The following is a 15365-nucleotide window of genomic DNA, read 5'->3' as shown; positions in this document are numbered from 1 at the left end:
CACCAAATTACTCTTCAACAGCAATGCCATATAAATATAGCGGCTGCCGCTGAAACGGAAGTTCGATGACAAGAATGCACAATTGTTTCTCTGGTTATAATGACGGCTTGTTGGCTCAGTTTCTCCACTCATTTATAGGATACATTTTTGATTGAGATGCACAATTTTACTTTATTACTTTAGTTTGAACTGGATTGAGATGGGAAACAACATGTAAATCATTGCCAAAGAAATGTAAATACTTCAACTTCAAACATAAATTACTTTCACAATCACTACACTCATTGTCCACTCTGTTAGGTCTAATTTATCAGAACAGGGTGGACATTCTGACCTAAAATCAGACACTGCACCACGTCTGAGCAAAAAGAAGATAACATGGAATGTTTATCTAATAAAGAATAGCATAGTCTGTAAAATTGTAAAAAAAAAAAAAAAAAAAAAAAAAACTTAACAGGGTGGACGTAGTGGTGTTGACCACATCAAATTTGAAAGATAAAATTTGTCCAAATAGACAGTAAAATCTCAGTAGGATCTCACTCACTTTCCCAAATTGTTTTCCCTCCAAAGTCGTGATGGACAGCTTTTTGAATTTTACCAACATTAATTTAAAGGGACAGTAGTCAAAAATAACAGGGTGGACAATAAATTGAGGCACTAGCAAAAATCTTGATTATAATTGTTACACGCGTCTTTGCATTGACTTAACATTGAAATCACTCGCGCCTGACGCGCTATTCGCGTCCGGTGTGTAGGGACCGTTAGACAGGTTTAAAATGTATATTGTTCAACATTTTAAGTAAGATCGTGATCTTTACTGGGGACACAAAAGGCACTGAATCAATGACCCAATTATATATATAAAAAATATGGGCACCATTCTGTAAAACGAATGTAACAATCAATAACAGGAAAATGGGAATAATATTATAAGCCGACTCATATATACAGTGTCTTGAAATTATACATTTTTTTTTTTTTAACGTAATGGCGGTGGGAGACAAACAAACCCCAATTGTGAAATGCTTCGAATTTTAACAGAATGAAAAAAGAAATGTATTGAAAATGAAGACACAATAAAGTATAGTGTTTAGTGTTCACCTCCTCCCCTTCTGTCTCCCTCATCCAAACACGCTCTCTCACTCTTGCGCACGTGCCATTGGCCAAAGGCGCGCTCCCCAGCGCTAAAGTACGAGGTTCAGGGACTTACCACCTCATTGTCATTAGCGTGCTCATTCTCTCACGAAATGTTACTGTGCGTTTGTGTGGATTTTTGTCTACCATTTTAAAGCTTTAGCTATGAGTGTTTTGTTTGGTCGTTCGTTTGAAGGCGCACAGGAAGGAGACTATATTTAAATGGAGCTGTGGATATGGACATGGCAGGTAACCTGCCTGGCGCTCATCGCGTCTGTGATGGATGTAGTTCTGGCACAGATTCGTTACACGATCCCAGAAGAACTGGAGCACGGGGCTTTTGTTGGAAATATTGCGGAGGATCTGGGATTAGACACAAACAAACTCTCAGTCCGCCGATTTAGAATAGTCTCAGGTGCAAAACGGCAATATTTAGAGGTGAATTTAGAAAACGGGGTTTTATTTGTCAATGAAAGAATTGATCGAGAAGAGTTGTGCGAACAAAATCCATATTGTTCATTCCATCTTCAGGTTGTGATCGAAAACCCATTAGAATTGTATAGGGTCGAAGTTGAAATATTTGATGTTAACGACAACTCTCCAGTCTTTCCATGGAGTGAATTTAACCTGGATATATCCGAATCCGCCGCGCCTGGATCGCGCTTCCCACTGGAAAGCGCGCAGGACCTGGACGTCGGTGAGAACTCTATGCGCTCGTATTTGCTGAGCGTAAACGAACACTTCGTCCTGGACGTCCAGACGCGTAGTGACGGCAGTAAATTCGCAGAACTGATCCTTGAAAGTCCGCTGGACCGTGAGCAGCAGAAGACACACTTGATGGTTATTACAGCGGTGGATGGAGGCTCTCCAGAGAGGTCGGGCACTGCGCAAATAAACATAACGGTACTGGATGCCAACGATAACGCGCCTGTGTTCGATCAGAACTTTTACAAAGTGAAGCTGGCTGAAAACGCACCGCGAGGCACAGTCGTGATAAAACTAAACGCCACTGATATCGATGAAGGACCCAATGGAGAGATCACATACTCTTTCAGCGGCCACGCTCCAATGAGAGTGCGCGAGCTGTTCAGCGTGGATTCCCGCACTGGAGAAATCAAAGTAAAAGGTCTTATTGATTATGAAAAGGCACGAATGCACGAGATTTATGTACAAGCCAAAGACAAGGGACCGTCTGCGGTGGCAGTGCACTGCAAAGTTATGGTTAACATCATAGACGTCAACGACAATCTTCCAGAAGTGATTCTTACATCAGTATCTACGCCTGTCCAAGAGGATGCGCCCCCTGGCACAGTGATAGCAGTCATTAGCGTTATGGATAAAGACTCTGGGGAAAACGGAAATGTTGATTGTGAAATTCCTCATCACGTTCCCTTTCAGCTGCACTCCTCTTTTAAAAACTACTACACTTTGGTTACGTGTGATTATCTGGACAGAGAGACCATTTCAGAGTATAACATCACCCTCACGGCGCGTGATATGGGCTCGCCTCCTCTTTTTACCAGGAAAACTATTTTAGTGCAAGTGTCTGACATAAACGACAACGCGCCGCGTTTCAGACAGCCCTCCTACACGGTCTACCTGACCGAAAACAACGCGCCAGGAGCCTCGATTTGCACCATCACCGCACAAGACGCAGACGCGGATCAGAATTCGTACTTATCCTACTCCATTCAAGAAAACGACATCCATGGAATGCCAGTGTCCACCTACGTGTCCATCAATTCAGATAACGGCAACATTTACGCACTGCGTTCTTTCGACCACGAGCAGCTCAGAAACTTTCAGATCGTGGTTCAAGCCGAAGATGCTGGTTTTCCGCCTCTCCGCGCTAACGTAACAGTGAACGTGTTTGTTTTGGATCAAAATGACAATCCTCCAATAATCGTATCCCCAATGCCCGAGAATGACACCGCAGCGGTTGTAGTTGTCCCTAGAAATGCTGATGCCGGATACCTTGTGGCTAAAATCACCGCCATGGACGCGGATGCCGGGCAAAACTCGCGTCTTTTTTATGAAGTCCTTCAAGCTACAGATCTCAGTTTGTTCAGCGTTGCGTTGTACACTGGGGAGATCAGGACAATCCGCCGGCTGATGGACATCGACCCCAGGAGGCAGAGGCTAGTGGTTTTGGTCAAGGACAACGGTCATCCTCCCCTCTCGGCCACGGCCTCCATCATGTTGTCAGTTGTTGACAGCGTGCCAGAATCCTTGCCTGACTTTGGTGACCTCTCGCTCAGCCCTCAGTACAGGTCAAACCTCACGCTGTATTTAATCGTGTCTCTGGGCGCGGTTTCATTCACTTTTCTCGTGGCTATTATTGTCCTGGCTACAATTAAGGGACACAAGGACAGAAATTCGTGCTGTGGGTTTCATTCTAAGGACCCCTCATGTGACGTCATTAAAAAGTCCAACTTGAACATTCACATATCACCGGGATCAAAGGGACCAACGCACTGCGTGGAAGTAAACGCGAACCACCCAATTGGTCAAAACTACTGCTATAAAATGTGTTTAACTCCAGAGTCATCTAAAAGTGACTTCATGTTCCTCAAGCCTTGTAGCCCGATGGGAACATCTTCTCGAAATAACATCAAGGAAATGGAAAATAAAACTTTGACCTGGAGCCCAACCAGCCACAGTCTTGGTACAAGGAATGGGATGACCTCTCCAAACGAGGTAATAATCAACAACAACAACAACAAAAATATAAGTTTGTCCACTAGATGGAGACTTTAATTACTTGTTTTTCTTTGATCAGCCCAGAAATTGGCTGGAGATTACATCATAAAATGTAAACAATAGAATGTAAATTGTAATTTAATTACAAATTGGTGCTGTGCAACCGCATCCAAAATAAAAGTTTGTGTTTACATAATATATATGTGTGTACTGTGTATAATTATTTTGTATAATTATATAAAGACACACACACGTGCATGTATATATTTAAGAATGTTTTATTTATTTATATATAGAATATTTATATTTATATAAAGTATATACACAGTATATACATGCAAATATTTCTTAAATACATACATGTGTGTGTGTCTTTATATACAAAATAATTATACACAGTACATGCACATATATTATGTAAACACAAACTTTTTTTTCTGGATGCGATTAATCGCTAATATTTGGACATGCCAATGCAAGTACACGCAGGACTATACTAACAACAACAACAACAACAACAACAACAACAACAGTGTTGGAATAATGTATACAAGTAACGTGAGTTACATAATCAATTACTGTTTCAAGTAGCTATAAAATAACACATTCTTTTTACATTTACAACAAAACATCTGAGTTACTTTTAAAAATAATTCATTTATAATAAATTAATAATTTTGTTTTCACATTTATTGACTGACAGCTCTCTCCTGTTCCTATGTTGAGCTTTATGTTGAGTATTATATAAAAAAATATATATATAACATATTACAACAATATAATAGAATATATACTATAATATCATAATTGGCAATTATAATAATGAAATAATAACAATAAAACTATCATTACAAAATAAAATAAAATACATAATTATTATTATTATTATACATTTGCAGAATAGCACTGAAATTAACTATTGAGCAAACAATGGTGTATTGTTTATTCCACCTTTGAGCTATACTGGATATTCATTGTTTTTCTGTGAACTAGACCTTACAATTCTTAATGCACATTTCATAAATAAATAAATAAACAAATGCATTTTTGTCACGGCTGCAAATTTTAGGTATACAGCAACAAGGCGATGAATTAGTAAAGTCACTTAGTGCTTTAGTGACTGTTTTTGATGTGTCCTGAGGTCTTTCCTCTTCTTGGCACAGACATTGTGCTTGTAGTACATTAGTGTGCCTCTCATGTGTAAGTGCGTGGAGTAAATATTTCAACTCTTTCTTTTCTTTTCTTTGCAGCTCAAACAGGGAAACAAAGACCAAACACTGACTAAGAACCAGCTCAATTATACATACAAAAGGTGATTCAAGTATAAGCTGATTTTCTCTCTCTCTCTCTCTCTCTCTCTCTCTCTCTCTCTCTCTCTCTCTCTCTCTCTCTCTCTCTCTCTCTCTCTCTCTCTCTCTCTCTCTCTCTCTCTCACACACACATGCATGCACGCACAAAGCATCTGACGTGTCCATGTTTTTGTTTTTCTAGCCATACTCCAATAAACACAGGTAGGACTCTGCAGCGCAGACTGATTCAGGACTCGGACAACTATGCTTACACATCTGTTCCACAGTACTGGACCTGGGGAAATCACATGCATGGTAAAATCATTATATTTGTCATCCCTAAAAATATATTCAGTTAAAAGGCATGCTCAAAAAGACCAGCTTTATTTTATGTATGGCTTCCTTGTTATTTAATCGAATTGAACTTTTCCTTGTCATTTAAAACAGAGTATAAGACCTCACCTAAAGTTGGGGGCTATCCAAACCGCTCATGGACACGTTACAACCAACCGGATTCAATTCAACCCTCACCAGACTATCAACATAATGTTTACATTCCCGGAACGCCATCAACACTCTGTACACTCAAGCTGGCAAACAATGGGGAGATTGAAGTCTACAACTCATTCTCAACTTTTGGCAAAAAGAAAAAGCCGAACAATAACCGCCAAGAGGACGCAATAATAACCAATGATTTTTTCAAATGATTTTTCCATTTGTATTTTTCATGTTACTTCCTGTATATAAGATGTATATATTTCACTCGGATTATATGTGCTGTATAATTTGCCTTCGTAACTTTCACAGCAAGACAGCACTTAAATTACTTCTTTCTTTCTTTTTTTTTGTATTGTTTTCCTGATATCTTCAGTATTCAGAAACTTTCTGAAAGCATTAAACAGATGGTTGCTTTAATTGTAATCACCCATATTGGTGAGAATTCAAATTATATTTTCCAAAATGATATTTCTTTTGTTTCCACAATGTACTGAATAAAGAATATCATTAGAATTGATTTAATATTGCTATTTTGTCTTCCTCATTGTGGTCCTTGCTAAGCCAAAATGACCAGAAACAGCACATTGGTATAAAACTGTGCATTTCTTGTATAATCTTTTACAGGAAAAAGTACAGGTACAGTAGCAAAATATGTAGAGCTTGAATTTATAGAACAACATGGCATGGTTAGTTTACACAATGGCATTAATCTACAAATGGCTTGAATAGATGTATTGCTTCTTTATAAATGACACACCTGTAATTGTTAATGATTAGGTGCATTACATCGTTACAATTTAGTTATATAATTACAATTAATTATAGCAGCCTGTGTGGAATATGAGATCTATCTACACCTCTGTAAGTTTAAAAAAAAAAGTGTTCATTACAGTAATAAGTGAGTATTGACATGAATTTGTATTGTTGTTGTTGTTAATTTTCCGCCCTAAACATGCTTTTATTTTGCTTGGCTTATCAGCGGAACCAAGTCACGAGATGGATATGTCTATGGCAAGCCGTTTTAGCTTAAATTGTACCCAGCATTACTCGTCGTAATTGCATTTTTACTAGTAAGAATTCAATTGTAGAGCTCTCCAATTCAATTCTTACTAGTAGCAATTACAATCAGAGAGCTCTCTAATTCAATTCTTACTAGTAAAAATTACAATTAGAGAGCTCTACAATTCAATTCCTACTAATAATAATGTAATTGCAGAGCTCTGTAATTGAATTACAGAGCTCTGCAATTGCATACTTACTAGTAAGAATTCAATTAGAGAGCTCTACAATTCAATTCTTACTAGTAGCAATTACAATTAGAGAGCTCTATAATTCAATTATTACTAGTAAAAATTACAATTCAGAGCTCTACAATTAAATTATTACTGGTAATAATTGCATTAGAGAGCTCTTTAATTAAATTACAGAGCTCTGCAATTGCATTATTACTAGTAAGAATTTAATTAGAGAGCTCTCTAAATCAGTTTTTACTAGTAATAACTGCATTAGAGAGCTCTCTAATTGAATTGTTACTAGTAATAATGCAATTGCAGAGCTCTGTAATTTAATTAGATTGTAATTATTACTAGTAAAAACTGAATTAGAGAGCTCTACAATTCAATTCTTACTAGTAACAATTACAATTGGAGAGCTCTTTAATGCAATTATTACTAGTAAAAACTTGTATTCATTAGATGCAAAACAGATTGCACCCATTTCATACTTTTCAAAATAAAAGCCCTGTTAGGCGTGGTTAGATAAAACAAATTGCATTCATATTAGGCTACTGTTATGACGACGACTGAGGGATAGGAGCCAACATCTTCAACCATGTTTTTAATTGAAAAACATATATTTCTGGTATATAACCTGTGTTCTTTCCATAGACCGTATAAAGGTTCTTTTAATGACTTAACTTCCTTCCATTTTGTTCTCTCGGATGTGTCATTGCTTGTGTTGCACGAGTGCCCACTACTGGCTGATACCTTGGAATGGGTTGGAAATGTAATGGCCTCAGCACTTAATCACTTGGAATTCGCAATGGAGATTTGTTATTTCGTTTTTTTCATTGTATTTGTTTTACGCACCATTCGATAGGCCTGTATAAATGGTTGAGCTGTTGGATAAAATAATAATAATAATAATACTAATTACACAAATGAAAACGTGTACACAATGAAATAACTGTTTAAAAAAGTTATCTTAGTAGTTTTTTTTAATGCTTCAACTTTACAAACATGGTAATCCCAGAATATAACAAATCATGTACAACCTTAGGTTGTTCATAATCCGTAACAAAATGATCCAAAGCTGGAGTTAAACGCAGTCATGCGCGGTCACTTTTGATGTTGTTTTTTTGTTTCAGGGCGCGCATTTATCCGGTGCCGCGCCCCTTTCATTAAACAGAGAACAAATGGAAGCGTTATCCGTGATTAATGCAGTCAGAAGAAAGATTTTATCTATTAAAAGAAATTTTATTCGTGGGAACTGCACGCTTTATGATTTAAGGGTGATCGACTCGTTGCTTAACAATGTACAGAGAATAAGCCATGATGATTTGGAGAAATACAGTGATCTCCTTGACAGCCTAAGGGTATTACGGACAGCCATCACAACGAGGCATCAGCAAGTCCCCACCACGCACGCCCCGCTCATACGAACAGGTATGTCTACATCGGTCAACATACACACACTATATACTATATTATACTTTAGATTATGTATTTTTAAATTGCTAGATGACATCCAACATGGTAAATAAACATTAACCCTTGTATGATGTTCGGGTCTGTTGGATCCGTTAAAATTTTTTATCAAAAGAAAAATGGTACATTTAACGTTAATTATTTTTTCAAACTTAGACTCATTGGCCTTGACTCATTTTCTGTGAAGAATATATATCAGAACAAATTTTCAATGACCACACACTATACTCCCACCACACAAGGGTTAAATACAGTGTTTCGTCACATGTTCAATTCTGTTTTGTGAAGGACTAATCAAGGAAAAATTCTGATTGTTTTGTTGTACTTTATGCAATAGGTTCAAGGGGTAGACCAAGCTTAGACGTGACCAGAGAACAACTGCAGCTGTTGCTTAAGCAGGGGTTCAAAGCCAAGGCCATGGCAAGGATGCTTGGATGCTCAACCTCCTACATGTACCACAAACTCCGTGCCCTGGGAATACGAATGAGGGACCGATTTACCCAAGTTGATGATGCTGATCTAGAGCAGTGTGTACGAAGGCTTCATCAACAGTATCCCAAATCAGGTTATGAGGTATAGTATATCTAGGCACACACACACACACACACTGAGCAATGTTGGTCAAACATTTTGTAGCCCTGTACATACTTTTACTTTCCTACCATTTTTTTTTATTTAAATAATGTGTGTATTAAGTAAAATTAAGTGCATATGAGAAATTTCCAGGCTTAAAAAAGTGTATTTGCACCTGTACATAGTTTGGACTCAATCTCATTTGCAGATTTTTACTCGGCTTGTTAATATAAATGTGTGGCAGCATTGTTTCTAATCAACCATGAACAAGCACTCGTTTCACAAGTTTCTGTTTCAAAACAGATGATGCAAGGATACCTGTCAGCTGAGGGGATACATGTACAAAGACAACGTGTCCGCGAAATGCTCAGTAAAATTAACCCAGCAGCAGCAGCTGAACGGTGGAGCTGTGCTGTTGCAAGACGGACATACTTTGTCCCGCTTCCAAACAGTCTTTGGCACATAGATGGGCACATGCGCCTTATAAGGTATTAATTGAAACATTTTGTCTGTGCACTTAAATGCATTGTACATTCACTATCTCTCACTTTGCAGAATGTGCAAAATGTTATAATTTTTTACAAAATTAAAAATAATTTTTTTTTTAGTGCCCCGAATAAGCTATTTCACATAACAAGGTTTTCATCCGTATACTCAAGACAAAATTGCTGGATTTATAAAATCGTTCTAAAGTTCATACTTTTGATTCTTAATATTCTGTTGTTACCTGGATATTGTCACATTCTTTGATAGTTGTTTACTAGTCTCTTATTTAACCTAAGCAGTAAAACTGCCTACTGTACACAAATTCTCCAGGTCCTGCAGATTCATGATTGACTTTGAGATCCATCATTTTACACTGAAGATAATCAAGGGACTTTTTCACAATTATTATTTTTAAAAATGTGAAAACATTAACTGATGTTCAAAAAGGGTTGCTAAATTGAATTTAATTTATGTACACAGATGGGGAATAGTGACACACGGAGGGATCGATGGACACTCACGGGTCATCACTTACCTAAGAGCAAACCTTGATAACACTGCTTTGACAGTGTTGGCCAGTTTTGTTGGAGCAACATTTCAGTATGGACTTCCATCCAGAGTGAGGTCTGACTGTGGTGGAGAAAACACTCAGGTTGCTTTGCTTATGAATTTGATTTATGGTGATGAACGGAGGAATCACATCACTGGAAGATCAGTGCACAACCAGCGTATCGAAAGGCTCTGGAGAGATGTTTTTACCCAGGTAATTCAATACTTCTACCACCTGTTTTATTCCTTTGAGGATGAACAAATTCTGGATCCAGACAATGACATACACAGATTTTCTGTACAACAAGTTTACCTGCCAGTCATTCAGGAACGATTGGACACTTTCAGAGCAGCATGGAACAGTCACAGGCTACGTACTGAATCAAATCGTACACCCAACCAGATATGGATGGAAGGCATGGTTGCGAACCGTCAACAGGACACAACAGCCATTAACAATGTTTTCAGCAGAGACCCATACGATGAAGAACTGGAGACCATGCTGGGGCAATATGGAGTCCAGCTAACTCAGTTGGAAGTTAATCAGGATGACCTTGAAAGAGCTGTAGTGGTTACTCAACCACAAATTAACTTGCATCACAGTCAATGGCAAATACTTAAAGATACACTGACAAGAATTACTGACCTGAAGGAAAAATATATGACTTGCTGCAGAGAAATTTCCCGATTCTTACAAGATTAGGTTAAAAATATGTTTAACTAGACCATTCAACCATAATTAAAAAAAAAAAAATGAAATGCTGTAGTAATTCATTCACTTATGTGGTTAGCAAATGACACCATGACAGACCTATTCAATTTATGCTCATTGACATCTCATGAATTACATTAAAAAGAAACTATGTAACTCCAAAAAAACTCAGTTTTGCAGCCTACTGTATGTTGGACTGGTTTACATGAACGTAATTTGTATTTGTAAATTCAATGATGAATACACCTCAATGTCATTTACTACCAAATGGACAGGACACCACAGTGATGATACTCAGAAGTTGAATGAGTTTGCCGAAATGGTGGTTAATGGCTTTAACTACGATCCCTTACAAGACAAAGCATTTAACGTTTAGGATGGTGGCTGTCAACGCTGCTCCATTTCCCGATGTAATTTCCTTGTAATTTCTCAATTTGATATGTAAATGAATTAAATATGTTGATGTGGATCTTACTTCTGGTCTTGGATTCAAGGCAATACAAAAACTTGACTCAGGTGGTCACTTTCTCATCTGGCAGTTTAGATGAGCTATAGAACAAGTTTGTATTTGTAATTTAAAATTTCAAGATGTACATAGGACAAGTTTGTATTTGTAATTTAAAATTTCAACATGTACATAAATTACGATACACTTTAATAGCCTGGATAATCTCATTGTAGAACATACTTCAGTATATACGGTCATATCAGTATATCCCCCACATAGCCACATGTTGACCCTGCACGAAAGCCATGCTTTAGAGGAAAAGCTTGTTAAGAGCCAAATCGATGCGTTAGGCTATATGCCATCTGATGAGTGAAGGGATTTGTCCTGATAGAGAAAGGGCAAAGTCACACAGGGACCGATGGACAAGAAAGGGAGGTGGGCTAAAACAGCTCTTTCCTACTCTAGCATTTATCATGAATTTACACAGCAAGAAGAGCGCTTTCCAATGTTTGGAAGAGCTTAAATGTAATTTGAGTGATATCCACTTCTAAACTGCAAGAACCGAACAGAATACAACAGGTCTAGAAGCTATAGATAACTTAATCAGTGTGTCACTTAAAATTTGTCTCCAAACACCACAATTTGATCCTTTTATGGCACACTAAAAATGAGTCACGTCTTACGGAATCCCAAAGGTTGGAGCCTGCAGTATTCCGTCAGTCATGTATGTTTTGAAGTCATCATAGCTGTTGTGAAGTGGCAGTCTGAGTATTATTAAACAGGTATTGGCCTCAGGATATATTCGTTTGTAGTCTGAAGTTCCATGGAGAAACTGGATTTGGGGAGGTTGAGAAAACCCAAGTGGAGGCACGGTTGATGCTCCTGAAGCAAATTCAAGGACCATCTCCATTGTTAGAGGACTGCATTCTCCTTCTACAAACAAGGTAAACAAAAAAAAAAATATATTGTCAAAAAGACTGAATCATGGATATTACGGTAAAATGAATGTAAACCATAAAAAACATTTACATTAATTGGAATCAAATGTATGTAAACTGAAAATATATAAATACATCATTTTTATTTATATATTTTATTTCAGCTAGTTGCCAAGGCAACATTTACTAAAATAATTCGTTTTCTTGGATCAGTACTTCAGTTAAAATAACTATTTTTAAAGACTAAAACTTAAAAAATAAAAACTAATAGTCAATAGCCAGGTTTCCATAGTTTTTCCTGAACATGGAATTCACACCTGACTTCGCGTCACTCCATAGCGTCACCATTTTCCAACATTGATAAATCATCATATTACAATGATTTCTGAAGGATCATGTGACACCGAAAACTAATAATGGCTCAAGAAAATTCAGCTTTGCATCACAGAAATAAATTATATTTGAAAGTATATTCAAATAGAAAACAATATTACTTTTTTATTCTGTATTATTTATCAAATAAATGAAGGCTTGATGAGCATAAGAGACTTCTTTCAGAAACATCAAAAATAGTAATGTTTCCAAACTTTTGAGCAGTACTAAGCATGTACGTATAGAAATCAATAAACAATGAAGCAATAATACTGTATTGTTCCGAATATAAGACAATGTTTTTTTTTCGTAGAAATACATCTGAAAACACAGGTTCGTCTTATATTCAAGGTTTAGATAGGTCAAACCCTACCCTACCCATGAAATGTAATGGGTCGAAAGACAAACTAAACTACTAAATTCTTAAAAACTACATTCCGTGACACAGTAACAGTAGTATTTTTTATTTGGTGGATTTCCTTGACCACCATGACAGTCACCGCAAGTGGAGTGACAAACAGTGAAACTGTCCCAGACACTGACAATAAGGAAAAGGCTCTCAGCCAATGAGGTTCAAGAACAAGAACAAACTGTATTATACCGGTCAAAACTTTGGAAACATTAATATTTTTGAAAGAGGTCTCATGTTCACCAGCTGCATTTTTTTAAAATCAAAAATAAATAAATGATAATAATATTGTGAAATATTACAATTGAAAGTAATGTTTTTCTATTTTTGCACATATTCTAATGTGATACATACCTTCAACATCTATAAGCCAGTCTCTCCAGAAGCAGATGGTCTGGTTCTCTTGTTGCCGTCTGTTGCTTCCGACTGGTGAAAAACACACTTCAAACAAAGACGACAAATCTTTTGCCTGAAGTGGCTTTTCAAGGTTAATAAAAAGGTTTTCAAAAACACAAGGCTGACTCTTGATTTCCTCAAGCAGACCCAAGGTTTGTAACCCATCCTCAAACCTATAAAACAAGCAGATTAGGGGAAAAATATGGAATTCACAATATTAACCCTTTAAACAAGGGGTGTCCAATCCTGTTCCTAAAGATCTATATCTCTTCAGGGAAAACTAAAATCAAAGATAACATATGCCTAGAGCACCTCCTAGCTGACAGTATATAAAACACAAATAAATAAATAAAACTACATGAGATATTGCTTAATAACTTAAAAGTAATAACTATCCCTAGTGCTGAGGCCCCTAACACTACTTGCGTAAAAGTCAGCATACTTGATATTAGGGCTGGGCGATATGTAAAAAATATTTTATCGATAATCGCCTTAAAAAATATCGCGATATCCGATAATATCGTCTACCCAAGCCCCGCCCCCAACACGCCCCGCCGGAGACAACGCTACCGACATACACCGTTAAAAAGACATGTTGAGTTTGGCTGCACTTTATCTAATGATAGCCTGCGATTTAATTAGTTTAATTGAATGATTGAAACGTTAAAGATTTTACTTTGGTTAGTTTGAGCTTAAACAAGCATAAAACATTAGCTTTGCTGTTATGTTAGTGTTGCTAATCATTTCCACACTGTTCTATCGCGTGTTTGAAACCGATTTCGTTTCGCGAGGAGAAATATTAAATATAACTGAACTGAACAGAAGACAATTTGGTGATTGTAATGGTGAATGCATGTTGATGTTATAGCAAGGTGTTTACGAAATAAAAATGAGCTTTATTTATTTAGAGACAAAAGGCATTAAAAGTTATGGATATTGTTTTCTTGTGTTATTTATTTTTATTTAAAGCAAAGTAGGCTATAACGCTTCCAATACCCTGTAACGGAGCTGCCAACAAAATTTCTTCATCCTTTTGCAATATTTTTTTTTCGTCTGCAGAACAAAATTGTATAAAAACGAATAGCATAGCCTATGAATAAAATAAACATAATTTAAAGATCAAGAAATCCAGAAAAAAATGTTTAACAAAATTATGAAAGTAAGGATAATGTATGACCGGGAACGCATAAGGTCTCGGCTACACAGACATGTTGCCGTGAGCAGTCAGCACCGAAAAACGGGCATATAAAATGTTAGTTAAAGTTACAAAAGTTCAGTGAGTTATTTTCTTTTTCCTTTGTTTTTTGATCATTAATGGTGGCAGAGAGTATTTTTCTTTCTCCACCGAAGACAAAATCGACTGTGTTTACGGGGATATTTGAACTTGAAAAAAGGTGTGTAGGCTACTGACGTCTTTCTGTGGTTGAAACAACTATTCTTCTGATGTTTATTCATGTTTATTTGATTCTATAAATTAACTAAGGATAATTGTGAGAGATAATTCTGTGTGTATGTGTCCGTGCATTATGTGAGAGGCGGCTCGTTGTTTGAGTGCGCAGCTCAGAACACATCGCGCGTGCAGAAGTGTTCTTTCGTCTTGCACTTTCTATCAAGAATTCTATCAAGAAGAATCGATTTTCTATTCCTAATGCTAATCCTAACTATAAAAAATATTTCATATTATTGCATGTGAATAAATATGTAGGCCTATATCTATAGGGCTATGTGAAAGGCTGTCATTTTTTTTATATCGACGATTATCGTCTAGAAACGAATGTTATAATCGACATCGCGATACTTGGGAGCAGAGGTGGAAAGTCCAGGGGTCAGAAAGTAAAAGTCCTGCCATATGTTTATTCCACCCATGAACTCAGTCAGCTGATTTCACTAATTAGTTCTATCTCCTGGCTAAAAAACTGTGCTAATTAGCAAATCCAGGTGATTGGAACAAAATACTGAGGAGGACTTAAACTTTTACTTTCTGAACCTGGACTTTCCACCTCTGCTTGGGAGACATCGTCGATATACGATAATATCGTCATATCGCCCAGCCCTACTTGATATTAGGGGGTAATCACTTACTGTGCTAATGCAGCACGAGTACGTCCATCAGTGTAGAAACCCAAGGCCGACTGGACCAAGAAATCTCTTTCTTG

The 15365-nt window shown here is 37.0% G+C and overlaps 1 protein-coding gene across 1 annotated transcript in view; it reads left to right on the top strand.

The window, feature by feature from the left end:
• Window positions 1–990: 990 nt before the first annotated feature.
• The window catches only part of LOC306991359 (uncharacterized protein), a 28052-nt gene continuing 13677 nt past the window's right edge, over window positions 991–15365 (top strand). The window contains exons 1-7 of the mRNA XM_079599093.1: window positions 991–3831; window positions 5085–5146; window positions 5326–5438; window positions 5571–5819; window positions 8664–8899; window positions 10188–10465; window positions 11877–12038. Of these exons, the coding sequence (XP_079455219.1) occupies window positions 1357–3831; window positions 5085–5146; window positions 5326–5438; window positions 5571–5819; window positions 8664–8899; window positions 10188–10465; window positions 11877–12038 (3575 nt within the window). The 5' untranslated portion in view covers window positions 991–1356. The remainder of the gene's footprint in view (window positions 3832–5084; window positions 5147–5325; window positions 5439–5570; window positions 5820–8663; window positions 8900–10187; window positions 10466–11876; window positions 12039–15365) is intronic.

This window comes from Phoxinus phoxinus, assembly GCF_949152265.1.
Source record: "Phoxinus phoxinus genome assembly, chromosome: 23".
NCBI lineage: Eukaryota > Metazoa > Chordata > Actinopteri > Cypriniformes > Leuciscidae > Phoxinus > Phoxinus phoxinus.
The sequence above is the reverse complement of the archived record's forward strand: the minus strand, read 5'-3'. Positions and strand labels throughout refer to the sequence as shown.